Genomic DNA, 26,706 nt, shown 5'->3' with positions numbered 1-26,706 from the left:
TCAGCAGTTGTAGCCTCAAAAGTAACTCCGAGGCTGTTACCCCATTGAGAACTCACATCAAAACGTTTGTAGCATTTGAGAACAACATGATCGGCCTTGTTACACGGCTAACAAATTGGACAATTACTAGTACTTTAATTGTTTGAAAACCTACCACCTCTACAACGCGGAAAGCCTCGATTACGAGTAGAATTATCATAAGATGAAGCAAATGGCTCTTTCATGGTGGTGGCAGCATAGTGATCTGTTGGATTTTGAAGATCCAAGGCAGAAATTGCATGTTGTTGCTCAAGTCTCATTTACTGACTTTGCAACATGAACTGGACTTCCAACAAAGTAACAGAGTCCTTAGAGGTGAGATTAACTACAATAGATTCATACTCACTATCCAAGCCACCAAGGATATACACAATCAGATCATCATCGGAAATTGCTTGACCCGCAGCCATCAAAGCATCAGCTAAACATTGCATCTTGAGTACATATTCTTCCACATGTGTAGCCCATTTCTTTGTAGTTTGAAGCAAACCACGAAGCTGAAGAACTTGCGCCTTAGACTTGTTGGAGAAGATCTGAGCCAACATAGTTCACATTTCATTAGCCGAGTAACACTTAGCAACACGACCAAGCATGCTTTTAGAAATCGAGTTGAAGAGCCAACTCATAAGGAACTTATCCAAGAGAATCCAGTTTGTGAACTCTGGATTAGGAATGGTCCGATCAGCTGCATCAAGATCCACCATAGTTGGTTGAGGTCGAGCTCTAGAACCATCCAGAAACCCTTCCAATGGATGCGCACGAACAGTTGACAACACTTGAGATCTCCAGTAAAAGAAATTGTTTCGATCCAAGCGAAACATGAAAGGAACAAGATGATCCAGAATTACCGTCGTAACAGTGGCTTGGGTGATACCAGAAGTAGATGAAGTAACCCTAGGAGCGTTACTCGAAGAAGACGCCATGGAAGCAAAATGCCAGACCGAGAGAAAAAAAAAAACCAAGGCATTGATACCAAATGAGAAAAGAGCAAAGAGTAATGAAATGAATCAGCTCAGTAAGAATATGTGAGCCTATTATGAGTATATTCCCCTATATATAATATTACAAAGGAAGCTTTGAGAAGCTATAAGAAACACTCTGTTACAAGTAACTTTAGAGACTAACAGAATTGTAACAAACCCAGGTGATTTAATTTTTAATTAGAAAATTATTTTTATAATTTTAGTCAATTAATCTAGTTATAGTTTTGTTCCATTTGAAATGGGTATTGTTATTTCATGATAAAGAATCTTTTTAACACGCATTTTGTCGTTAATAGCATAAGTTCTTCAAGGGCGTTGGCGTAGACCACATATGCTGGCAGGCATAATGGGTGACATATTACTAATGGAAGCAAGCACAGCTTCCCAAACAGCCAATAGTCTGAAAACGATGTCATTCGAACAAGAACTCCAAACGGAGTTTATTCCATCTTCCCAAAGAGCCAATATGGAATGAAAGCAAGCACACCACGTCTAGATTTCTCACCCAACTGTCTCACACCCTTGCCAAGTCGGACCTTGAATTGGTTCTTTTGCACGATAGATCAACAAAATTAGTTCCTAAACTTATTGATCTTGTTGCCATAGTATAGATCTCCTGACTCGATTCCCTTTTGCCCAAGGACAGCAAGCTCATCAAAGAACTATCTTAATAAATGGATAATTAAGCTATATAACCTTAAAAAGTTTTTCTATTAGCTTTGTAACCTCTATTTTTCAAATTTTAGCTGCACTAACCTCCTCCTTTAATGAAACTTTGGTATTCCAATAATGCCCCTTTTATTTTTATATTTATTTTTAATTAAAAGAAGAAAAAAATCAGATGTTCCAAAAAAAAATCTAAAAAAAAACAGGGTTCATCCTTTTCTTCTCCATCCACCATTTCTTCTTCAAAATCTCTCCAAATCTATAGAAGGATTATGTTGTGACACACTTACATATCTATTTCAGTGACATTGTTGGAAAAAAGCAATTACATTAAGGTAAAGTAAGTGAAAAACCCTAACTTTTTAATTTTTGATTTGAATGTGAAAATAAAGAAAGTTGTATTTTATTTGCATATATGTTTGTTTTTTCATGTAAATGTGATAAAAAAAACAACAATATAAGTACCTTCTTAGCCATATTATAACCATTTTTATGGTTTTTGAGTTGAAAATAATGATTTTTCGAAGTGAAACTCGCGAAGAAGATGATACGCAGATCTCAACTGTGTACAGTTGAGCTCGACTATGCACAGTTGAGAGCACTCACGAAGAAGATGATACGTAAATCCCAACTGTGCACAGTTGAGCTCGACTGTGCACAATTGAGCTCGACTGTGCACAATTGAGAGCTCAGCTGTGCATAGTCGAGCTCAACTGTACATAGTTGAGAGCTCAACTGTGCACAATCAAGCTCAACTGTACACAGTCGAGATCTGTGTATTATCTTCTTCGTGAGTTTCACTTCGAAAAATTGACATTTTCAACTCAAAAACCAGAAAATGGTTATAGACTATGTATAGTTGAGCTCGATTGGGTTTTGTCGAGATGATAGTTACAGTAGAGCTCGACCAAACATGGGTGAGATACTAGTTCGACTATGTACAGTTAAGCTCAACCAAACATGGATGAGCTCAATTGTTGCTCAATTATTTATGGTTAAAATAGTAGTTGAGCTCACCTAGGCCTAGTCGACATTAGTATTTTAAATTTCAAATCTTTCTACATTTGAATGTTCGAACTAAATATTTGCATTTTTCTTATTTACATATTTTTTTCTTCATAAACATGTGGTAAAAATAACAATGAAAGTATAATGTTACACATGTCATTGCCATTTTATGGTTTTTGAGTTAAAAATAGTTATTTTGCAAAGTAAGACCCATGAAAAAGATGATATTGCTTATTTCTTGGCTTGGTATAATCGAGCTCAACTAGGTAGAGATGTTCGAGATAATGGCAGTGCTCAACTGTTGTTGGTTGAGATACTGGTAGAGCTCAACTGAACTTGGTTGAGAATTATCATTTTAATCTATAAAATTGTTCAATCTACATTTTTGTCAAAAGAGATATTACATTATTTGCAAAAAGAAGAGATTGATATGTTAATTCAAGTAGTAGAGCTCAATTGTTGCTCAACTATAGTTGGTTGAGATATTATTAAAGCTCAACTAATGCTTAACTATAGCTGGTTGAGATATTAGTAGAGCTCAACTATAATGGGTTGAGATACTATTAGAGCCTAACTAGACTTGGTTGAGATTTGTATTTGTAATCTTTAAACTTATTAATTATAATTTTAACATCAAATATATTTTCTAATGTTCTGTTAATCTAGGTTATGAACCTATGGACGTTCTTAACAAAAAGGCAGCATCACCATCTCCAACTCCAGATGACATTGACCCACTCAACTACTATGATCCATCAGACCACCACGACGAACAAAATCACGTCACTAGTGAAGACCCGTTTAGTTTCCCAAATGGATCAGATTTGGCAATTGGTTAAGAATTCAAGAACAAGGACGAGGTAAAAACTAAGTTGAATGATATTGCAATAAAGGCTTTTCTTTGAGATGGAAATTAATAAATCTACCAAGTCATTATATGTGACAAAATGTATTAAAAAGTCATGCAATCGGTCAGTGCATGCAACAAAAGTTACCAACTCAGAGCATTTCTCAATACGAACTTATTGTAACACTCACACTTGTTCCCTTATTGCCGAAGGTATTGCCTCCAAATGTCTCAATCATGCGTGGTAGAACAAAGTTGAAAAGATTCCTATTAGTTGGCAATGGCAAAAAATGGATAAAAATGTGTGGTTTATGTGGGCAGCCTGGTCACTCCAAAAAAAAACATGCCCCTTACGAGCCACAACATCTAAATTGTAATGGTTGTTGCATATGCCTATGTTTGAATTACTACGGTTAACTTATATAATTGTATTTGAATTAATTTAAATTTTCTTGTGTTCACTTGACATGAACCTCAACTTCCATGAGTAGAAACTTTGATACATGGTTAAGCTTTGCAAAGATTGATAAATATTCCATTATAGAACTCATCTGACATGAGTAGAGCTCGACAATGGATGGTTGAGCTTTGCAAAGATTGATAAATATTTCAACATAGAGCTCTATTGATGTGAGTAGAGTTCAACTGTCAACGGTCGAGATTTGGAAAACTAATGATAATTTCATCATAGAGGTCAGCTGACATGAGTAGAGCTCGACCATGGATGGTTGAGCTTTGCGAAGATTGATAAATATTTTAGCATAAAGCTCAACTGATGTGAGTAGAGCTCAACTGTTAACGATCGAGATTTGGAAAACTAATGATAATTTCATCTTAGAGCTCAACTGACATGAGTAGAGCTCAACCATGGGTGATCGAGCTTGTGACAATGTGTTTGATAAGAATAATTGAATCTTAATAAATGTGACAATTTTGTCTAGGAAAATTATGAAAATACAAATATTTTTGTACAATTAATATATTAAGTATATTGACAATTTTATTTATTAGTAAAATATTGGCATGCACATTATTGTATTCATTAAATGCAATAATTTATGTATAGTAGATAGGAGACGTGACAATGTGTTTGATAAGAATAACTGAATCTTAGTAAACGTGACAATTTAGTCTAGCAAAATTATGAAAATACAAATATTTTTGTACAATTAATTTATTAATTATATTGACAATTTTATTTATTAGTAAAATATTGGCATGAACATTATTGTATTCATTAAATGCGATAATTTATGTATAGTAGATAGGAGACGTGACAATGTGTTTGATAAGAATAACTGAATCTTAATAAATGTGACAATTTAGTCTAGGAAAATTATGAAAATACAAATATTTTTGTACAATTAATTTATTAAGTATATTGACAATTTTATTTATTAGTAAAATAATGGCATGATCATTATTGTATTCATTAAATGCGATAATTTATGTATAGTAGATAAGAGACGTGACAATGTATTTGATAAGAATAACATAATCTTAATAAATGTGACAAATTAGTCTAGGAAAATTATGAAAATACAAATATTTTTGTACAATTAATTTTTTAAGTATATTGACAATTTTATTTATTAGTAAAATATTGGCATGAACATTATTGTATTCATTAAATGCGATAATTTGTGTATAGTAGATAGGAGACGTGACAATGTGTTTGATAAGAATAATTGAATCTTAATAAATGTGACGATTTAGTCTAGGAAAATTATGAAAATACAAATATTTTTGTACAATTAATTTATTAAGTATATTAACAATTTTATTTATTAGTAAAATAGTGGCATGAACATTATTGTATTCATTAAATGTGATAATTTATGTATAGTAGATAGGAGACGTGACAATGTGTTTGATAAGAATAACTGAATCTTAATAAATGTGACAATTTAGTCTAGGAAAATTATGAAAATACAAATATTTTTGTACAATTAATTTTTTAAGTATATTGACAATTTTATTTATTAGTAAAATATTGGCATGAACATTATTGTATTCATTAAATGTGATAATTTATGTATAGTAGATAGGAGACGTGACAATGTGTTTGATAAGAATAATTGAATCTTAATAAATGTGACAATTTAGTCTAGGAAAATTATGAAAATACAAATATTTTTGTACAATTAATTTATTAAGTATATTGAAAATTTTATTTATTAGTAAAATATTGGCATGAACATTATTGTATTCATTAAATGCGATCATTTATGTATAGTAGATAGGAGACGTGACAATGTGTTTAATAAGAATAATTGAATCTTAATAAATGTGACAATTTAGTCTAGGAAAATTATGAAAATACAAATATTTTGGTACAATTAATTTATTAAGTATATTGACAATTTTATTTATTAGTAAAATATTGGCATGAACACTATTGTATTCATTAAATGCGATAATGTATGTATAGTAGATAGGAGACGTGACAATGTATTTGATAAGAATAACTGAATCTTAATAAATGTGACAATTTAGTCTAGGAAAATTATGAAAATACAAATATTGTTGTACAATTAATTTTTTAAGTATATTGACAATTTTATTTATTAGTAAAATAGTGGCATGAACATTATTGTATTCATTAAATGTGATAATTTATGTATAGTAGATAGGAGACGTGACAATGTGTTTGATAAGAATAACTGAATCTTAATAAATGTGACAATTTAGTTTAGGAAAATTATGAAAATATAATATTTTTGTACAATTAATTTATTAAGTATATTGATAATTTTATTTATTAGTAAAATATTGGCATGAACATTATTGTATTCATTAAATGCGATAATTTATGTATAGTAGATATGAGATGTGACAATGTGTTTGATAATAATAACTGAATCTTAATAAGTGTGATAATTTAGTCTAGGAAAATTATGAAAATACAAATATTTTTGTACAATTAATTTATTAAGTATATTGACAATTTTATTTATAGTAAAATATTGGTATGGACATTATTGTATTCATTAAAAGTGATAATTTATGTATAGTAGAGCTCAACTATACATGGTTGTGTTTAGTAGAACCTTTACAATATGGCTCAACTAATTTGAGTAAAGCTCGACTGATATGAGTAGAGCTCAACTATACATGGTTGAGTTTTGAGTGCCTTTACTGTATGGCTCGACTGACATGAGTAGAGCTCAATTATACATGGTTGAGTTTGGTAGAAGCTTTACAATATGACTCAACTAATATGAGTAGAGCTCGACTAATATGAGTAGAGCTCAACTATACATGGTTGAGTTTTGAGAGCCTTTATTGTATGGCTCGACTCACATGAGTAGAGCTCAACTATACATGGTTGAGTTTGGTAGAACCTTTATAATATGGCTCAACTAACATGAGTAGAGCTCAACTATACATGATTGAGTTTGGTGGAACCTTTACAATATGGCTCAACTGCTATGAGTAGAGCTCGACTAAGAACCTTTACTGTATGGCTCGACTAACATGAGTAGAGCTCAACTATACATGGTTGAGTTTGGTAGACCTTTACAATATCGCTCAACTGATATGAGTAGAGCTCAAGTGATATGAGTTGAGCTCGACTGTACATGGTTGAGTTTTGAGAGCCTTTACTGCATGGCTCGACTAACATGAGTAGAGCTCAACTATACATGGTTGAGTTTGGTAGAACCTTTATAATATGGCTCAACTGATATGCGTAGAGCTCAATTGATATGAGTAGAGCTCGACTATACATGGTCGAGTTTTGAGAGCATTTACTGTATGTCATGATGATGATCTTAGTAGAACTTAACTATATATAAATTTTTTAAAACATTGTCATTCTTATACTATCCAAACATTTTAAAATATACAAATTACAAATTACCAGTACAGTTTCCACCATGGCCATCATCACATTGGGGCATTGGTATAATATTTTGTTGTTGAAGTAAGAAAATTATCTTTGAAGGCAACATTGCAATTTCAGATCTTATCAATGAAAATTGTTAATCTATGTGAGCCTTAAGAGCAAACCAGTCAAATTTGTCACATTGTCTCTCTTCTGGTCCAACTTCTGTAGCTTGACCAATGGCTTGATCTTCATTTGTAACACCAATGTCACAAGTCCCATGCCTATCAGTATCATCTCTTATGACTTCGTTCATAGATTATACATGATTCTTCTTACCAATTTCTGTAGCTTGACCTTCATTTGTAACATCAACATTGTCATAAGTGTCTTGCCTATCAGTATCATCTCTTATGACTTCATTCATAGATTGTACATGATTCTTGTTACCAATTTCTGTAGCTTGACCTTCATTTGTAACATCAACATTGTCACAAGTGTCTTGCCTATCAGTGTCATCGACCCAATTAATTGTACCTCCAATCTCTAACACATCAGTCAATAAGTTTTGTGACATCATCCATCTTACTTTTTACTCCTATCTTGCACTCAAAGTGTTCATTCTCCTCTAATATAGGCTTCAATCGAGGAATCTTTTCGATCTGCAATAAATTAAATATCATATTTCTCAATAATAAATAACATAAAAAATTAAATATTTTACAAAATAAAACTTAATAGAAGTGTATTCTGTCATGACACAGAGGAAGAATTTGATTGTTCATCAACATGTAATTCTGATTGTTCTTCAGAACATGTCACTGACTCTTATTCATTATGTAGCTAGTAATTAAATACAAGAGAAAGATAAAATTTTAATCAATAAAGTGAAACACATGTTAGACGAGCTCTACCTACTCCAGTTGAGAAGACCTATGAAAATTTCATTAAAATTTTGGAATCTCAACCATGTTTGGTAGAGCTCTACTTAAGCCTTGAAATCTCGACTATGTATGGTCGAGCTCTACTCACACCAGTTGAGCTCTACTCATACCAGTTGAGCTCTTTTCTACAACGAATTAGACTTTGGAAATCTCTACTATGTATGGTCGAGCTCTACTCACATCTGTAGAGCTTTACTCACACTAGTCAAGCTCTATGGTACAATTTCAATTATGTTTTGGAAATCTCGACTATTTATGGTATTTATTGACTCACACTTGTTGAGATCCATTCTGCATTTCAATTAGACTTGGGAAATATCCACATTGTATGGTTGAGCTCTACTCTCATCAGTCGAACTCTACTCTCATCGGTTGAGCTCTACTCACATCAGTCGAGCTCTATGCTATAATTTTAATTAGACTTTGGAAATCTCAACAATATATGGTCGAGTTCTACTCACCGATCGAGCTCTATGCTATCAATTAGACTTTGGAAATCTCAACTATATATGTTCGAGCTTTATTCTATCAATTAGACTTTGCAAATCTCGACTCAAGCTAGTCGAGCTCTAAATTGAAAGTTCATTGCATTTTTTAAAATTTCGACCATAACCACTTGAGCTCTACTTGTTTTGGTTGAGTTCTACATTTCAGACCAATATTTTTCAAATCATGCCTTTAGTGCTCTAAATTTATAGCCAATTGATTTCAATTAAATATATTATCTAATAAAAAAAGTACAAGAATAGAAAAAATGTATTTAACTTCATTTACCTCATTATTTGATTGAGTCGTTGTTGTGTTTGCTGGAGGTGTTGGTGGCACACTAGAATTCGACAATTTTGAGCACGACTCCGGACTAGATTCGTGAATAATCAACCGTCGTTGAATCGATTGTTGTGGATCTCTAATGTTTGGTACTTTCGTCCATGCCATGGAATCCAAGAAATATAGTGTATAAGAGTTGAGCTTGGGTAATTGGATAGTCGATCCACCTAAAAACGCTAATAGAAAGCAAATTTACATAAAAATATCATTACCCAAACACTATAATAAGATCTATTTAAATATATGGGTCTAAGGAAATTGACTTGAAGTGATTATGCACCATGACTGAAATCTTCAATAAAAACAACTGTTAACATATCAATTATAAAACTAAGCTAATATGTACATTCTACATCACATATCCAATATATTTTTTTAACAAAAAAGATAATGAAGTAGTACAAATAATGTAAATTTCATTTCAAATATCAAACCATAAGCAACAACATATATTGTATATGAGTTGAAAATCTTAATCTAATTTAATAATGTTAGTTCATTGAGACATTTTCATAAACATATAGTTTGCATTCTTTAATATCATTAAGAATATATAAAGAAAAAAACAAACTTACCCACTAATAGCAAAACTCTAGCAAAGAACAAAAATCAAAGTAGTTGTCTATCAAGTTTTTTTAATCCACTCGTAGAAACAAGTTACAATTTGTTCTTATTTAAGATTTAAAATTACATACATTTGTTTGGAGAAAAACTGAAGAAAAAAAATTGAAGGAGATAAATAGTGTGATTAAATGGCTAGACAAGCTTGGACTCTTAAAAAATACCAAGCTAGCTCAAATGGAGAGTACTTGAGTTAGCTGAGATAGAGAGAAAGAGATCATCAGAGAGTTTGCTTTGGCGTTGTGTGAGATGCTCATATTAATATTAAGTTTTCGAGTACGGATATATTAGTAATTTTATTACTAAAGTTGTAAAAAAAAATTAATAAAATATATATATATATATATATATATATAAAGTGTTCGGTGAAGAAGGTTATATAACTCAATACCCCTTAATAAATTGTCCTTCCCTTCCCTCACTGTAACCTCAATGGTTCCCATCCCCACAAGGAAAATGCAAGTTAAATGTTGATGGTGCGATGGGAGCTGGCGTAATAATCCGAAACTGCAACGGCCAAGTAATTCTTGCTATGTCTAAGCCTTTTTCATGGTAACTACACAGTCAAGGATATGGAAGCGAAAGCACTGTTCTTCGGTCTCCAGTGGAAACAGATGCTATGACTGTATCTTCAGCTGTCCACCGTAGTCTCCATCAAATTTCTATTTTTTCTGATTTTATTGCTGATATATCTACTCTTATGTTTCTCGATCTGTTGATGAGGATGCTCCTAAATTTGCTCTGGAGCTGGTAGAGGAGGATTTTTTACTGGTAGAAGGATGTTGTACAAAATCTCTTTACTTGGCATTGAAATAGCCTGCGAAATCAAGAAAGATATCTTGCTCTTTCCTATCCAACCCATCATAATTTGTTCTTAAGACCTCTTGAATATCCTCAAGAGGCACTTGTTGAAACTTATCCAATGCCATTTCCCAGTTTTCTTTGGTCGGAGACCGAAGATAACGAAGGTGAGAACCCAAAACTTTGATAATCAACGGAATGTGTCCAGCATATTTCACAGCCTTTTTCGACAGCTCTACATAATCACCATCCCTTGGAGAATTCCCTTTGAAGGCTATCAAATTAAAAAGCCTAAGGGCTTCATCCTCATTTAGCTGCTTTACTTCATATGTTACATCAGATTCAATAGTTCTAAGCACATTTTCATCTCTAGTTGTTACTATGATTCGACTCCCATTGTCAAATAGGTCATCCTCACTAAAACGATCACCAATTAAGTACTCGAACTGCTTTGAGTTACTTACATCATCAAGAACAATGAGTACCTTTGTCGAACGAAGTCTGTCTCTAATGCAGTCTGGTATGGATGGTGCTCCCAAATCTAGGCTTTCTTCTTCTTTTAGCAGTTTTGTAATAAGCTCTTCTCTTAATTTCTCTAATCCGTACTTTTCGGATGCTTCCCTAACATTTTTGAGAAAGTAACAACTTTCGAATTGGTGGAAGAAAAGACTGAACAATGCATCTGCAAGAGTTGTTTTACCTATACCACCGATTCCCCAAATGCCAACTACACCGATATTTGATGAGCAATTATGGCTCAACAACAACTTGATTTCTTCAATGTGCTTTTCAATTCCAACTAACCTCTTGAAAGTGTTGCTTGAGGATACACGTCCCAGTTTTTTTAAGACATCTTTAACAATTTCATCTATCAATTTTGGCTCAGGGCTGCACATGATGGAATGACAGTATCCATAATTAGTCTTGTCAAGAATGTAGATTTGCAATGAATATGCACATTAAATAAAAGTGAATGTATTTGTGTAGGTATATACTTGTGTGTGAGTTTGTATAGGTGATGATGCTCTAGCTTACTTCTGTTTAAAGAAAAATCAGTAGAGGAATTTTCTGCAAATGTGAGGGATGACAAGGAGATCATATCATTTTAACAATTAAAGTGGTGAGTGTATAGCAATATGTGGGTCTCACTTTTAGGGAAAGAAGCATCAATAATAATGTGGTTCTCACTTTAATTATATACGTATGATCTTCCATAGTTTCATGTTCTGTCTCTTTCAATATAACTGACTAAATATAAGGACTGATCTTAATGAGCGTTCTGCTGTTCTTGACTATTGATTAGTCCAGAATACGTATCACACAAGACATTTACATATAAATATATTTATATGTATCAAATAATCTCATCAAGTATTAGCTTTCTCTTTACTTATCTATGTCAAGTAAAAAGGAAATAAAATCAGTAAAAGTACTTAACCGAACATAGCAAGATTCTATGTAGTAGTAGAATCTGCTGCACATATAGAGTCGGATACTATGCAAGTAGTAGAAATGAGCAATAACCCAGTGAATCAGGTTTAAACATTTAATATATATATCATATATATTGTTGTCTGTGAATAATTCTACATATAGACAAAACAAAGTGTTGGGGCAACAATTTGTCTTTATGTAAATGGAAGTAAAGATCCGACAATGTTTTGACGTCTTGCTTCTTTTCCGGTGATGAAACCTGTCTCGGACTCGTCGGGATTTCCTGCAAGAAAGACACTCCGATGCCTAAGTCAGTTACAAATTCGATCCCTTTTTCCTTCTTAAAATCTCATATTTATAGGATATAGTATACCCAACAGTTAGTTGGTTCAGTTAGGTCCTGAAAAGGAGGGAGGAGAATAACTGAATTTCCCTCCAAAAATACCAACTTTTAAAATGTCTCGCTCAAAGGTCAGAGGCGCGGACAGCCTCTGACCTACAGCTTCTGCCTTCGGAATATCCCTTTGTCTAAACGCTCCGCTTTGAATATCTGATAAATGAGGCAAGTATTTCCGGGCCGAACATTTTGGGCCCAACAGATGCCCCATGGCCCAAGCTTTGAACAGATGTGGTATGTTAATCTATTAGAATCTTGGGCCGACTCTTCAACACCAAAAGGTTCGCCTAAAGCCGTCATTCTCCGTAAATCGAGGCAATCCGCTGGTGCACGATCATTTGATTACCTGACAGGTTATACTTAATGCGTACACAGTTACCAAGTAAAACGTTTGGTTCAAAATTTCACCTCTCATTTAAATAGTTTTTATTTCAAAATATTTCTCATTCAGATTTCCAAACTTTGTTCCATCTTCCAAAGAGAAGCTTGAAAGAAAACCCTAGAGATTTCCTCCAGCTCAAACCTTCGTCAATCATCCCACTCGGTGTGATAATGTCTTCTCGTTCATCTCCCGACCCTGCGGATCGTGATGGATACAAAAATGCCTTCGAACGCATGCGCAAATCGTTCGACATTCCAGACAACGTGTCGGTGAGGATGCTCTCGGAGGCTGAGCTTCGAGAGTGGCGATTCAAGGATGTAGTGAAGCCTACTGAGATAGTCATGAGCTTGAGGCATATCGAATGGCTCCGCTTCCCTCTTCCAGCGTTGCTCGTTCAGATAATTTCAAACTCCGGGGCTCATATTTCGCAATTTCTTCCAAACGCCATTCAATCAATAGTCGGGGCCCAGATGATAGGGAGCCTTAGGAATGTCAATATTCAATCGGACGATATTTACGCGTGCTTCACCAAGTCTACAAACAAGGTGATAGAGGGAAAGCCTTGGAAAACTTTCTACCTCTCTCCCAAAAAGGATCGGACAATGTTTACCGATTTCGACAGCTCTCATCGAAATTGGGATAAATACTTCTTTGCTGTTGGAGGAGCATGGTACCCTGAGTACGTGCCTCAGGAAATTTTTCCTCTGGCCAGGGTGTTTATAAAAGGTGAGTCATGTTTTCCATTAATTTTAATGTGCATTAATTGTGTCTGGATGATTGTCGAGTATTTTAACTCTTTGTACTGCTGCTTTGGTTGTTCGTTCCAGATTTTTCTTGGCCTCAGGTCAACATGAGTTCTGAGCGACAGAGCATGCTGACAGAGAAGGGGCTTCTTCACGAATCCAAGGAGAACGCCATTAGTATCAGGGGTGTATTGAACTCCTACTGTATGCAGATTATGACTCGGCTCTGCTTCGTGGATCGGGTCGACCCTGGAGCTGTGCGGGTTAGATCGCAGAAGGGTGACATGACCCTAGGTAAGATTACTGCGGCATGCGCGAAGCAGCTGGGAGCTTTCCTGAAGAAATCTCCTCCTACTCCTTCAACTCTATCACTGACGAAAGCTGAATTTGAAAGGGCGTGCACTGAAACCTTCAACGCGTGTGCCAAGCGTCAAGGGGTCCCAGAGGGTAAAAAGAAGGAGGATTATGTACTGGCTACTGAGTCTTCTCCTGACAAGTCTGGCCTATCGCGCAGGTCTTCTCGCATCCAAGGGCAGTCGTCCACGCCTTCTAACGCCCTGCAAATCAAGCCTCTTAAGCAAGTGCCTTTGCCTACGGATGCCTTGGGAAAAAGAAAGGATCGTGAGGAGTCCTCTTCCGAAGATTCGGACGACGGGAAGTACATTTCGTCGAAGCTTCGGATCCCGAAAGGCTCTGTCCCCACTCCTCAAGGATCTGCTCTAGCAATCCCCACATTTTCCCCCGGTAAATTGCCAACGGGTCAGGCCCTATCGTTGTGTAAAAGGCCACGTGGATTTGCCCCTGCTGGGCATTTACCTGAGGCATCTTCTGTTACTCCTGCAATTGGATCTTCCTTGGTAGCAGGCTCAGAAGGGATGGTTCATGTAGAGGGCGCTTCCTCTTCTCCTTCCAAACTTCCAGCGGAGGCGACTAGAGATGGAGTTCCGGATGGCTTACCGTCGGAGGTGAAGTCGCCTGCAATCTGCGCGAAGTCGTCAGAGGCGTTGACCTCAGCTTCTGATTTACCCGAAGGGTCTGCTGTTGGCCATAAACGTGGCTCAGAGGGGAGACGCCCTTCCTCTGCTTCTCGTAAAAACAAGCTTCTAGAGGATGCTTTCAGGGAGGGTTCTGAATATGTGGATACCATTTCACTGCCAGTTGAGGCAAGTAAGGTCGTTGAGCCCGAATCTATCCCTGGGGGCCAGGAATCAGGGGCTGTTATGGCAACAAGTGTTGATAGTCTTGGTGTTGACGTTCCTTCATTGCTACCTACCGCTTCTGAGTTTCATCCAGGAGATGTCGCTGCTGTGTCCCCGAAGGGTATTGACTCTTTTGAATCTCCTAGTGCTTTCTTGGAACAGCTCACGTCTTCTGCCGTGCGGACGCCAGTGTATTTCCCCAATGATTTGGGTGAGGATGACAGCTTGTTTGCGCGCCCTTCGAAGGCGTACTCTTCCGGCATGGGAACGGTTGCGTTGACGTCTGATAGCATTATGGTATCGACGTTAGCAGAAGGTGAGAAGCCAGTTGCCCCCGTTGCTTCTGCGGCTGTATCTGCAGGGGGAGAAGCAAGTGACAGAACAGGAGTAATGTCGGAATATGGCCCCTCTGCGTCTAACGAAGTGATGGAGGAAATGCTACGCATAAGCAGACCCCATCTACCTACAGAAGCAGTTGGGTCTTTAAGTGGACAAGGCGATTTGTTGCAGCAAGTATCGGACCACATCTGGATGGTGAGTAAATTACAGAAGTAGGCTCTTTTCGTATTGGGGTATATGTGTGTAATGTTATTTGTAATGGGCATGATTGATTTGTCACAGAGCTATGTATGTGCTTCGGCTGCAAGGCGAGAGTATGCGGCGGCTATGCAGAATGGAACCAAATTGGCAGAGCAGATGGCGAAAGTAGAAGAGGAGCGGTCAGGGAGAAAGATGGCTGAAGCGAATCGAGATGTGCTGGTAGAGGCCATCAAGAGGTTAGAAGCAGAGTTGGCAGAGGCGAAAAAGAGGGTGACCGCGATGGAGGAGAAGCTGGTAAGCACTGTTGGGCTTGAAGTGGAGCGAGACAAACTGAAAGCTGGTTTGGTGGATATGACCAATAAGTGGATGGAGAAAAGTCAATTCTGCGTTCAGCATGAAGCTCGCATGGAAAAGCTTAGCAGTATGATGAGTGACCTTGACGAGGAGATTGTGTCGTTACAGACTGATAAGGAGACCTTAGAGAAGGAGAGAAAAGAGCTGGAGCAAAGGGTGAACAGTCTTGAGTCCAGCGCAGCGGAGGCCAAGAAGCAGAAGTTAGAAACTGAACTTCTATTTGGGAAGAAGTTGAAGGAAGCAGAAGAGGTACGTGACTCGTCTTTTGCTATGGTTGTAGAAAATTAATGGTCCCTTAAAACACGTGTGTTGATTACGTGATGTTTTTTTTTTTTTTTTTTTTTTTTTTTTTTTTTTGCAGAGGGCAGTAGAGGCAGCTGTTGAAGCCACTAGGCAGCGTATTCGAGACCGAGAGATCACTGAACGCAAATTTGCGAGAATGGCAGAGGTAGACACTGCCAAGTATCTGGATTTGGCGTTACGTAACAAGAAGCAAACCCCAGAGGAGAAATGGGCAAAGCTGGAGATGTATTGCAAGAACGTCGATGTAAAGATAGGAGAGTATGACGTCGACAAGTATTTGAATGAACTTGGGGATTTGCAGATTTCTTATCCGCCATGTCATTTGGAGAAGTTGAAGCTGAGGGGCGATGCGCTGGGATCGATGTATAATGCCGAGGGGGAAGCCGTTGAAGATACTGTTGCCAACTTGGCTCCTGATGAAAAAGCATCAGGTTCTACCTCTGTAGCTGAGGGCAAGTCAGAGGGTGAAAGAGGTGCCATAGAATGAATGACGCACTTTCGTTCTGTGAACTTTTGTCATTAGCTTCTGTATACAAATTCTTTGGGCTCTTCAGGCCGTTAGTTTAGAATTGATTGTAATAGAACATATTGTTAATACAAGTAGAACTTTGTTTCCTTTAGTTGCTTTGGCGTGTGCACTGTATGGGTTTGATGTCATTTAGGGCTTAATTGAACGTGTGTCGACAGGTGTATGTTGTATGACGTATTTGGATCAGGAGCTTCATAGATCTTTTAGGCCTTTGCGTGCGAAATACAGCGAAAGATTATACAGATGGTGGGAGAGGATGCCCAGTTAAGTATTGAATAATTGTGCCATCTTTGTGTTTTGGTGATGGGTTGGGTCTGACAACAATGTCGTTGCAGGTGAGCACCGTGAGTGGACGAATGTTCCCTTTTTAAGGAGAATCTTTGACAACCCACAGTGGCTTTACTCAACGTGGGCTCTGGAAGAGCTTATCAGAAGTGGCATCCCGTACTATATATCTTGTGAACGCTACGGGCTAGGCTATCCGAAGCTAGAAAATGCGATGTCAGAGTACATACGACGTATCGAATGGGATTAATTATGGACAAGAGGATAGAGCAATTATAAAGTCAGGGGTGGATATTGCCATTAGTGTAATATAACTTATAAATAACAACTTCTGATGTATTGCTATTTTTTATAAATAACTTATAAATATCGACTTTTGATTCCACGCTTTGCATTTGTCAATTGAAGTTATTGTACAAATATTGAGGGAGGAATTGAGTAAATGTGTGTTTGTGTCCCCGCACTTAGCATCTGTTAATTTAGGTTGCTGTGATAGTTGTCTCTTACGCCCGCGATGTGAGCAATATTGCTGGGGGGTGCACCTCCTTACGTATGTGTAGTAGTTGTAGTGGTCTTGTTCGGGTCTGGTCATGCCCCTAGGGATGGAAACTTTCCCATTAGATCAAAGGGGTTGACATGACCCGGACCGAGTGCGGAGGTCATAGCGTAGGGCACCGAAGCAGATGCAAAAAAGGTCAAGATTGTGGGGCGGTTATCTTTCCAGTGCACTCATACCATGTCGTGTGGTGGGGGGGAGCTTAGGCTTCCGTGCATCCTGTCAGAGGCACTCATTGTGCAGGATATGGGTGCGATTGCGGGACAAGTTCCTCCCGGCCTTGGATTACCAAACCAGTTTGTGTACATTGAAGAGGAATCCCAATCATGACAGCAGGTGGTTCTGCTGTGATAGTCAGGGCAGATTAGACGGCTGGAGGCGCTCCTCTTATGCGAGTAAGAGGGTAGGGTTTGCAGTGCGCCTCCGTTGGTCGGCCAAATCAGCATAGTCAGGGCAGATTAGACTGCAAAATGGCTGGCCGTAGTTCCCTGTGAGCTTAGTCAAGTCAGATTAGAATGCGGTACAAAATCCAGTGAAGTGTGCACGCAGAAGCGGTAGGATCTTGTACATATGCTGTGTGTAGTGGCCTTGTTGCCATGAACTGTTGAGATTCAGTCTGGTTCCAACGTGCAGGGTGCGCACCTTGCTATTTTTTATCATCGCTTTTTGTTTACTGAAGCGTAGGCATGTGTTTTGAGATGCAAGTCATGCGGTGTATTTGGTGGCGATTTGATGCATTAGATGACTGTTTATTTATAGCCATTGTGGTAGGTGGTTTTTGAGTACACGTGATTAACATTACAAAGTTAGGTGAGGATATAATTGAGGAACCCCCTTGAGAAAAAAGTGAATTACCACGTGTCGGACTTAGTGTAATGTGGCTGAAAATAACGTCAAAGAATTGAATACATAAGAGAAATTTAAAAGCATGTGAAAAAATGGAAAGTTGTTGTATTACTTTTTGAATTGCACAGTACAGCTATTAGCAATAGTATTGCTTTAAAGACATTGAATTCCAAGTACGGGGTACGATTTTCCCACTACGTACATTCTTTAGAGTGTAAGACCCTCTGCCTAATACTTTGATGATTTGGAAAGGCCCTTCCCAGTTAGGCTCTAGCTTCTTTTTGTTGCCAGTGGCCTTACGCAGAACCCAATCTCCCTCTTGAAATGTGCGTAATTGGACCCTTTTGTTGTAGTAGCGTTCTGCTACCTTCTGATAATTTTCCAGTCTCATTTGGGCCATTGTACGTGTTTCTTCTAGAAGGTCTAGGTTGTGCAGTAATTGAATGGTGTTCGTTGTTGGATCAGATGCAATCTCTGTCCGAAGTGTAGGCAGACCGACTTCTGTTGGGATGATAGCTTCTGTTCCATAAACCATGGCATAGGGAGACTCCCCCGTGGAGGATCTTTTTGTTGTTCTATAAGCCCATAACACTTTCGGTAGTTCTTCTACCCATGCTCCTTTTTTGTCTTCCAAATTCTTCTTAATGTTGGCAAAGATGACTTTGTTGGAAGCTTCTGCTTGACCATTACCCTGCGGGTAAGTAACAGAGGCGAAGCTTAGCTTGATCTTGTACGTGTTGCATAGTTCTTGTACCTTTGCATTTTGGAATGGAGTGCCGTTGTCGACGACTATCTCCCAGGGTATTCCAAATTGACATATAATATGTTTCCAGATGAAGGACATAGTGTCTGTTTTGTTGACCGTGACGTACGCCTCTGCCACAACCCATTTTGTGAAGTAATCAGTGGCTACAAGAGCATATCGTTTTCCACCAACGGCCTTAGGAAGTTCACCTACTACATCCATTCCCCATTTTGCAAAAGGCCAAGGTGCAACAATGGAGTGTAGGGTTTGAGCAGGTTGATGGATGGTGGGTGCAAATCGTTGGCATTTGTCACATTTCTTAGCATAATCTCGTGCCTCTGTCATCATGTACGGCCAGTAATATCCTGCTGTAAGCGCTTTGTGTGCCAAGCTTCGTCCCCCTGTGTGATTTCCGCATGCCCCCTCATGTATTTCTTCTAACAATTTTTTAGCTTCTGATGGGCACAAACATCGCAGATACGGGCCATTGAAGGATTTTCGGTACAACGTGCCATGGATCATGGAATAGCGTTGTGCCCGAAGGCGCAGAAGTTTTGCATCTTTCGGATTAGGTGGGAGCTCGGAGGTGGTCAAGTACTTGATGATCGGATCTATCCAGCATTCGGGTTCGGATGAGGTGGAACAGACTTCCATATCTTTGCTTGATCGGCTAAAAGATATGGAGGATTGGCGTGTGCACGCTCCCGCAGAAGCTAATTTGGCAAGGGCATCGGCCTTCTGATTTTGCTCCCGAGGTACTTGTGTGAGGTCGAACTGGCGAAAATGCGACCGTAAAATGGTTGCCTTCTGTAGGAGGCTAGCCAGATGGGGTGCTTTGGTATCGAAATTCCCAGCCACTTGCTCTATCATAAGCTGCGAGTCGCCTCTGACGTTTAGACGCTGGATTCCCATTTCGCGTGCGAGTTCCAAACCATAGATCAGTGCCTCATATTCTGCTTCATTGTTCGTCGTGGGTTGCTCTAAACGAATGGCTTCTTCGATTTTTAGGCCCGAGGGAGCTTCTAATACGACGCCAATACCAGCCCCTTGGGAATTGGATGCTCCGTCAGTGTGCATTGTCCACAACCATTGATCTTCTGATTCTAGTAATTCTGGCAGGGCATCAGGAGTGAACGACTGAATTTCAACCAGGAAGTCAGCGAGTACCTGCCCCTTTTTAGCTTTTCACGGTAAAAACTGAATATCGTATGTCCCAAGCTCTATGGCCCATTTAGATAACCTTCCAGAAAGGTCGGGCTTGCTCAGCACCTGCTTTAATGGATAGTCCGTATATACGATGATTGTGTGGCTTTCAAAGTATTGTCGTAACTTCTTTTTGGCCGTGAGGAGTGCGAGTGCCAATTTTTCCATCATGCTGTATCGGGTTTCAGCATCTAACAACATCTTGCTGCAGTAGAACACTGGCCTCTGACGATTGGCTTCTTCTCGAAAAAGAACGGAACTTACAGCGAATTTTGAGACAGACAAATATAAGAATAAATCTTCATCAGCAATAGGTGAACTCAATATAGGAGGAGAGCTCAAGTAAGTCTTCAATTCGTCCAATGCTTTTTGCTGTTCTGGTCCCCAGGAGGTGTTGGTGGACTTCTTTATGCACTGCAAGAAGGGCTGGCAGCGGTCTGACATTCGTGATATGAATCGACTTAATGCTACTATCTTGCCGGCTAGAGCCTGTATGTCTCTGATGGTTCGGGGTTCCTTAATTTCTGAGAGGGACGCAATCTGAGTTGGGTTCGCCTCGATGCCCCTCTGACTGACGATGTATCCCAAGAACTGTCCGGAGGATACCCCGAAGACACATTTTGTGGGGTTTAACTTCATTTTATAAGCATCAAGGATGTCGAAACATTCCGTCAAGTCGTCTATATGTGAAGAGCTTTGTTTGGACTTGACGACCATATCGTCAATATAAACCTCCATATTTCTCCCGAGCAATGAGGAAAATATCTTGTGCATCAACCTCTGATATGTCGCGCCTGCATTCTTTAGACCGAATGGCATAACTTTGTAGCAGTATAAACCATCTTCTGTTACGAATGTTGTATGAATCCTATCCTCTGATTTCATGGGGATCTGATTGTAGCCAGAGTAGGCGTCGAGGAAGCTCATTCTTTCATATCCTGCCGTGGCGTCTATCATCTGATCGATTTTTGGTAGAGGGTAGCTATCTTTGGGACAGGCTTTGTTTAGATTTGTGTAGTCTATACATACTCTCTTTTTCCCATTCTTCTTTGGGACCACGACGGGGTTGGCAAGCCAACTGGGGTATAAACATTCTTCGATTGCCCCCGTGCTCAGGAGCCGTTGGACTTCCTCTTGTATGACTCGATTGACCTCTGGAGCGAATCTCCTCTGCTTCTGCTTGACGGGTGGGAAGTAGGTAGAGATATTCAAGCTGTGGCTTATAACAGAAGGGTCTATTCCGGGTATGTCGTGTGGCGTCCAGGCAAAATTTCTCATTCTGGTTTGGAGAAACCGTACGAGGGTCTGCCTCTCATCTTGTGAGAGCTTGGCACTGACCAGGACTGCTTTTGAAGGGTCGGCGTCATCCAGAACCACTTGTTCTAAGGTATCTAGCGTAACTTGGGGCTTTTCTTGGTCTTCTGCTAGATTGATTCCTTTTAGGCACGCGGGTAGGTACTGCTGTAATTGCTATTTGTCAGGAGAGTCCTCATGGGAGGCAGAGGCAGAGCTACTTATTTCTTTTAAGGTAAGGAAGCACTTTTTGGCTTGCTTCTGGCAGCCTTTGATATCGACGGTGTATCGGCCATTGAGCGATTGGCATCGCATCACCTGATGTAGAGTGGAGACTACCCCCCGCATTCGGTGGATCCAACCCCTCCCCATGATGGCGTTGTAGCTCGTGGCGGAGTCTATAATAAGGAAGTCTACTGGCAAGGTGCGTTCTGCAGCTACCACAGTTAACCGAACGACGCCCTTTGGATAGACTCTCTGGCTGTTGAAACCCAAAACGGGCATGGTGGAGGGTCGGATCTGATTCTCCTCTAGTCCCATTTTCTGGTAGGCTTCCCAGAAGAGGATGTCGACCCCACTGCCCCCATCGATCAGAACTCTGCCCAGCTGGCAGTGGTCAACTTGTAAGGAAATGACGAGTGGATCGTCATGAGGCAGGTGGACGCCCTTCAGGTCTTCGTTAGTGAAGGTAATAGCAGAGGCTGTGTAGCTTCTTTCTTCTGAAGTGACGAGATTGACCACGTGGCCTAATGATTTGTACCGCTTCACTCGTTCTTCCATCCTTTTATGGATTTTAATTGCATGGTCTTGATTATCGGTGGATTCTACGATTCCGTGGATCATAGAGACTTGTTTAAGAGGCTCCAGGGTGCTGTCAGAGGCTGTGTGTACGGGGTCTGACGCCTGCGGAGTGGGGGCAGAAGCTGTGTTCTGCCGCGAGGCGCCTGGTCTGTCTGTCTCCTTGATGTATTGGGTAAGCCGCCCACTCCTCATGAGGGCTTGGATCTGATTGTTCAGATTGTGGCATTCAGCGATCGTATGACCGTGATCTTTGTGGAAGAGACAGTATTTGCTTTTATCCCTTCTGTCAGATGGAGTGTTAATTTTGTAGGGCTCTCGCCAGATAGGCCTATCTTTATTCTCTTCATAAATGACTTCTTGCGGGACGGTGTATTCGAAGGATGGGTACCGCGATGGCTGACGATCTTGCCTAGGCCTTTTGCCTTCCTTCGTATGATCCGTTTGGTTCCGCTTCCTCTTGTCATCCCAGACAGGTGGTGGAGGGTTATTCGCTGGGGGAGCAGAGATAAGTGCAGTCTTCTTCTGCGCGCGCTCTCGAAATTCTAATACTCTGAAGACGCCCTCGGCTCGGGTCTGCACGTCTGCCATATCATATGGTGGTGTCATAGTGAGATTCTCATGCAAGAGTGACCCCACTTGCAAGCTCTTGACGAAGAGATTTGCTGCGGTGAGTGGGTCGACGTCGTGGATTTGATGCACGAGGTCAATGAAACGCTGTAAGTATGCCTTTGGGTGTTCATTCTCCCCTTGTTCGATTCGATAGAGATCGGCCATTGTTCTGGGAGCCTCTCGGTTCGCGCTGTACTGCTGTAAGAAGGATCGTCGGAGATCACTAAAGCTGTTGAGTGATCCGGCTTTTAATTGTCGGAACCATAGTAGAGCCGGCCCGGAGAAAGTCGTGGAAAAGACTTTGCATTGTATGGCTTCGTTATTAGCATCTAACGCCATCTTCTGTTGAAATTGAAATAGGTGGTTTAATGGGTCTCCCTTTCCGTTGAATGCAGGCAGGGAAGGGATGGCGAAGTCCCGAGGTTTTGGCTCATTCAGAATCCATTCCGAAAAAGGCGATTTTTCAGTGGTTCTTGATACAAGATCCAGATGTTCGGTGGCGTAGGCGGATCGTCCATCTGTGAACTTCTGCATCATTTCCCTCATCATGTCTTGTTTCCAACTATCCAAGAAACAGATCGAGGGAACACAACCTTCTGAGGGAGAATCGTGTGCGACATGAGGTATGGTGCGTTGAGGCCGGACGTCTGTTGTTGGCTGAGCGGGTCCAGTGGGTTCTGCTTCGGCCCGCCCATGCGCGCCAGAGGTTGGGGCTTGTTGCCCGTCGGTCCCAGAGGATGGGGGGATGGCTTGGGACTGCCCGTTACCTGGGTTCATGTTGTGAGGTGGGGAATTGACACGGTCGACTAGAACGTCAGATCTGTCGGAATCAAGATTCTCACGGGCTTGGGTGTTGCGAGTCGTGTCAGTGGACCTGCGGAGCTCAGCAATCTCTGCTTCGAGCCTGGCTTGGGCTTCGGTTAATGTCTTGATTGCCTCGTCGGACCGCTGCTGGCTTGCTTCCAGTAGACGACACATTCTCTCGATCTGGTCGCTCATGTCTGCCGGAGGGACGTTCTGTACAACCGGGCCCGAAACTCCGTTGCCTTTGGGTGGCATGACTTCTGAATTTGCAGTGGATCTTGATTTCTTGGTTCGACGACGTGGCTAAGGCCGAAACGTTTATCGATTCCCACAGACGGCGCCAATTGTTGGGGCAACAATTTGTCTTTCTGTAAATGGAAGTAAAGATCCGACAATGTTTTGACGTCTTGCTTCTTTTCCGGTGATGAAACCTGTCTCGGACTCGTCGGGATTTCCTGCAAGAAAGACACTCCGATGCCTAAGTCAGTTACAAATTCGATCCCTTTTTCCTTCTTAAAATCTCATATTTATAGGATATAGTATACCCAACAGTTAGTTGGTTCAGTTAGGTCCTGAAAAGGAGGGAGGAGAATAACTGAATTTCCCTCCAAAAATACCAACTTTTAAAATGTCTCGCTCAAAGGTCAGAGGCTCGGACAGCCTCTGACCTACAGCTTCTGCCTTCGGAATATCCCTTTGTCTAAACGCTCCGCTTTGAATATCTGATAAATGAGGCAAGTATTTCCGGGCCGAACATTTTGGGCCCAACACAAAGTAACTACAAAAAACAAAAAAAAAACCTGATGTTTTGGGAATTCCAGCCTTGCAGTTTAGCTGCTGTTGTCAAAGCATGTCTCCATTTTGCCACCATATCCATTTTGTCGTCGAATCGTTGTTCATGGTTCTTAAATGCACCACTATAGCTTCCTTCCTGATTTTGAATATGTAATGGATCTACATCGTAAAAAATAGGCACAACAATCTGATTGATATCGCTGCAACATTTTAGAATATGGACAAGTTCACTCAAGCACCATGATGAAGAAGCATAGTTTTCGGAGAAAACGATTAATGAAATCTTAGAGTTTTCGATTGCATCAAGAAGTGCAGGTGATATTTCGTGCCCTCTCTGAAGACTTTTCTCATCGATGTAAGTCTTGATTTTCTTTCGTTCTAAAGCAGTATAAAGATGGCTTGTGAATTTGGTACGGGTATCTTCACCTCTAAAGCTGAGAAATACGTCATATTTCTTCGAAAAATTTCCAGAAGAAGCCGCCGCCAACGCCATATGGTTCTCAAATCTCTCTAGAAGGCTTCCTTGAGGACCACTATCGATAGAGTATTTCTTCTACGAACTGAAATCAGATTGAGAGCTAGGCCAAAACTACAACAAAAAACTTAATTGACTCAAAGTTTGCTGAAGTGAAAAAGAAATATTACCTTCACGCGTTCTTATTTGAACAGCTATATGTGCCGACCAATAAGAACCATGGCCAGGCCATGTGCTCATTTGAAGTGACGCGTTTTCATATGGAAAATCAGCTCCTAGATATGTGTTTTCTTTATATGCCAAAGTCAACATTTTTTTTTGGGGATCATTCTACTTGCACGATCGATATATGCTTGCTAATTTCCTTCCTAGTTTGCCCTTTTGTTGTGTGTATGTATGTTTCTGCCTTTGGGATGCGATGCGATAAAGCTCTGCTAGAAATATTCGTCCTTTCCCATAAAATATTAAGATAAATAATATGACCTGTAAGAGAAGTGGGGAATTTTAACTCAAAGTTACAAGCCATATAATTAGGCACATTTCAAATACACTTCCATAAACAAGAACAAAATTCATGCAATTGAAGGGTTAAATCAAAGGAGCTCCAACCCAATCATTCTCAAATTCTTTCACAAACTCCTTTGATAGCAACTCCAGACCATGCTTTTCAGCTGAAACAATGGCAGAAAGTTTATATCCGCGTGTTTCGCCTTTGAAACCTTTTTTTTCATGGTTTGATCTAAAAGAGATCTACTTCAACGCCTGAGTAAGCAAGTAATTTTTATCTTTCTAAGTCAAAGAGCACCTAGTTGCTTTTTCATGTTATAGCAAAGAACTCTCAATACAAAAACTTTATTAAAGCTCTCCTAACTGAATATAGTCATTCAAGGTGACTGATAGGCCACCATTGACCTATGTACATACACGAAAGAGAATGAATGTTGAGGTGGCTACCAAGTCAACAGGCCACCATTGACCTATGTATATACACGAAAGAGAAGGAATGTTGAGGTGGCTACCGAGTCAACAGAGGGTAGTGCAGGGGCAATTAACTTTTGGAGTGAGTTGTTGTGTGAGTAAGGGTAGTCTAGGGGAGGGTACAGGTTTGCACGCATGTACTTGAGTAGTAAGAAAATAAAGACTCAGTAGAATCTCTCGAGAGGTGTGTGGAATATTTGAGTATTGTATCTTTGGGAGACAAGCAAGCTCTCTAACTCCTGCCTAATACATAACCCTATCTTTTCCATCTTTCTCTGTTACATTTTCTATCTTATTGTTATGTAAACTAACCAGGAAATACATATCAATTGGTATCAGAGCTATTCGATCTTCAATGACAAAGAAGCTTGAGGCGGTCGTGGATTCATTGGAAGGGAAGTTTTCGAAGCTACAGAAGGAGGTACAGTCCAAATTAGCAACAATGAAGACAGACATGAGTTCTCTGAAAGAGGGTATGGCTCGGATGTCAGCAATGGAGATAGCATTGCAGTTGATTCTTGCCCAATTGAATCAGCCAACCCGTAAGGATCTGGACGACTCATTCGCCATTAGCACCAACCAAGCTCGACGCGCAATTGACTGTGACACAACTACTGGAGGTCAATCGTCGGTTTCTCAGAAGGTCTGATCTACTCTGTTTCCACCTGCACCACAGTCGGATTCATTCTCTTCAGGTCTGTGGTTCGACCGAGACTACCACCCAACTTGAATGGAGCTACCCCTATTTTCGAGCAAAAGTCTAGATGGATGGATCTATAGGCAGAGAGATACTTCTTGTTATCGAAGATAACCGAGGCTCGCATGCTTGATACGACTATAATCGGCTTGGGGGATGCATTGAAATGGTTCCA

The 26,706-nt window shown here is 39.8% G+C and overlaps 2 protein-coding genes and 1 pseudogene across 4 annotated transcripts; 1 reads left to right on the top strand and 2 right to left on the bottom strand.

Moving 5' to 3' along the window:
- Window positions 1-323: 323 nt before the first annotated feature.
- LOC133813343 (small nucleolar RNA Z247) lies at window positions 324-434 on the bottom strand (annotated as a pseudogene).
- An 8,746-nt stretch (window positions 435-9,180) lies between these two features.
- Window positions 9,181-25,724, bottom strand: LOC133801640 (disease resistance protein RPV1-like). Of its 3 annotated transcripts, none has more exons than XR_009876906.1 (3): window positions 24,387-25,724; window positions 10,154-11,451; window positions 9,181-9,317 (listed from the first exon to the last, which is right to left on the bottom strand). XR_009876906.1 is itself a non-coding variant. In XM_062239901.1 (3 exons), exons 2-3 carry the CDS (start codon window positions 24,872-24,874, stop codon window positions 10,560-10,562), a joined length of 1,380 nt encoding a protein of 459 aa, XP_062095885.1. In that variant the 5' UTR covers window positions 24,875-24,941; window positions 25,027-25,724; the 3' UTR covers window positions 10,044-10,559. The 3 variants fall into 3 exon arrangements, 2 of the variants coding, with proteins under 2 accessions (XP_062095885.1, XP_062095876.1); XM_062239901.1 differs by lacking the exon at window positions 9,181-9,317 and having other exon boundaries at window positions 10,044-11,451; window positions 24,387-24,941; window positions 25,027-25,724; XM_062239892.1 differs by lacking the exon at window positions 9,181-9,317 and having other exon boundaries at window positions 10,044-11,451; window positions 24,387-25,339; window positions 25,466-25,724.
- LOC133801621 (uncharacterized) lies at window positions 15,618-17,014 on the top strand. Its single transcript, XM_062239871.1, has 4 exons — window positions 15,618-15,861; window positions 15,974-16,388; window positions 16,603-16,707; window positions 16,780-17,014. Exons 1-4 carry the CDS (start codon window positions 15,625-15,627, stop codon window positions 16,977-16,979), a joined length of 957 nt encoding a protein of 318 aa, XP_062095855.1. The 5' UTR covers window positions 15,618-15,624; the 3' UTR covers window positions 16,980-17,014.
- Window positions 25,725-26,706: the final 982 nt, after the last annotated feature.

The sequence above is a fragment of the Humulus lupulus genome, chromosome 1 (assembly GCF_963169125.1).
Source record: "Humulus lupulus chromosome 1, drHumLupu1.1, whole genome shotgun sequence".
In the NCBI taxonomy this organism is placed as follows: domain Eukaryota; kingdom Viridiplantae; phylum Streptophyta; class Magnoliopsida; order Rosales; family Cannabaceae; genus Humulus; species Humulus lupulus.
This window is presented reverse-complemented; position numbering and strand designations above follow the sequence as displayed.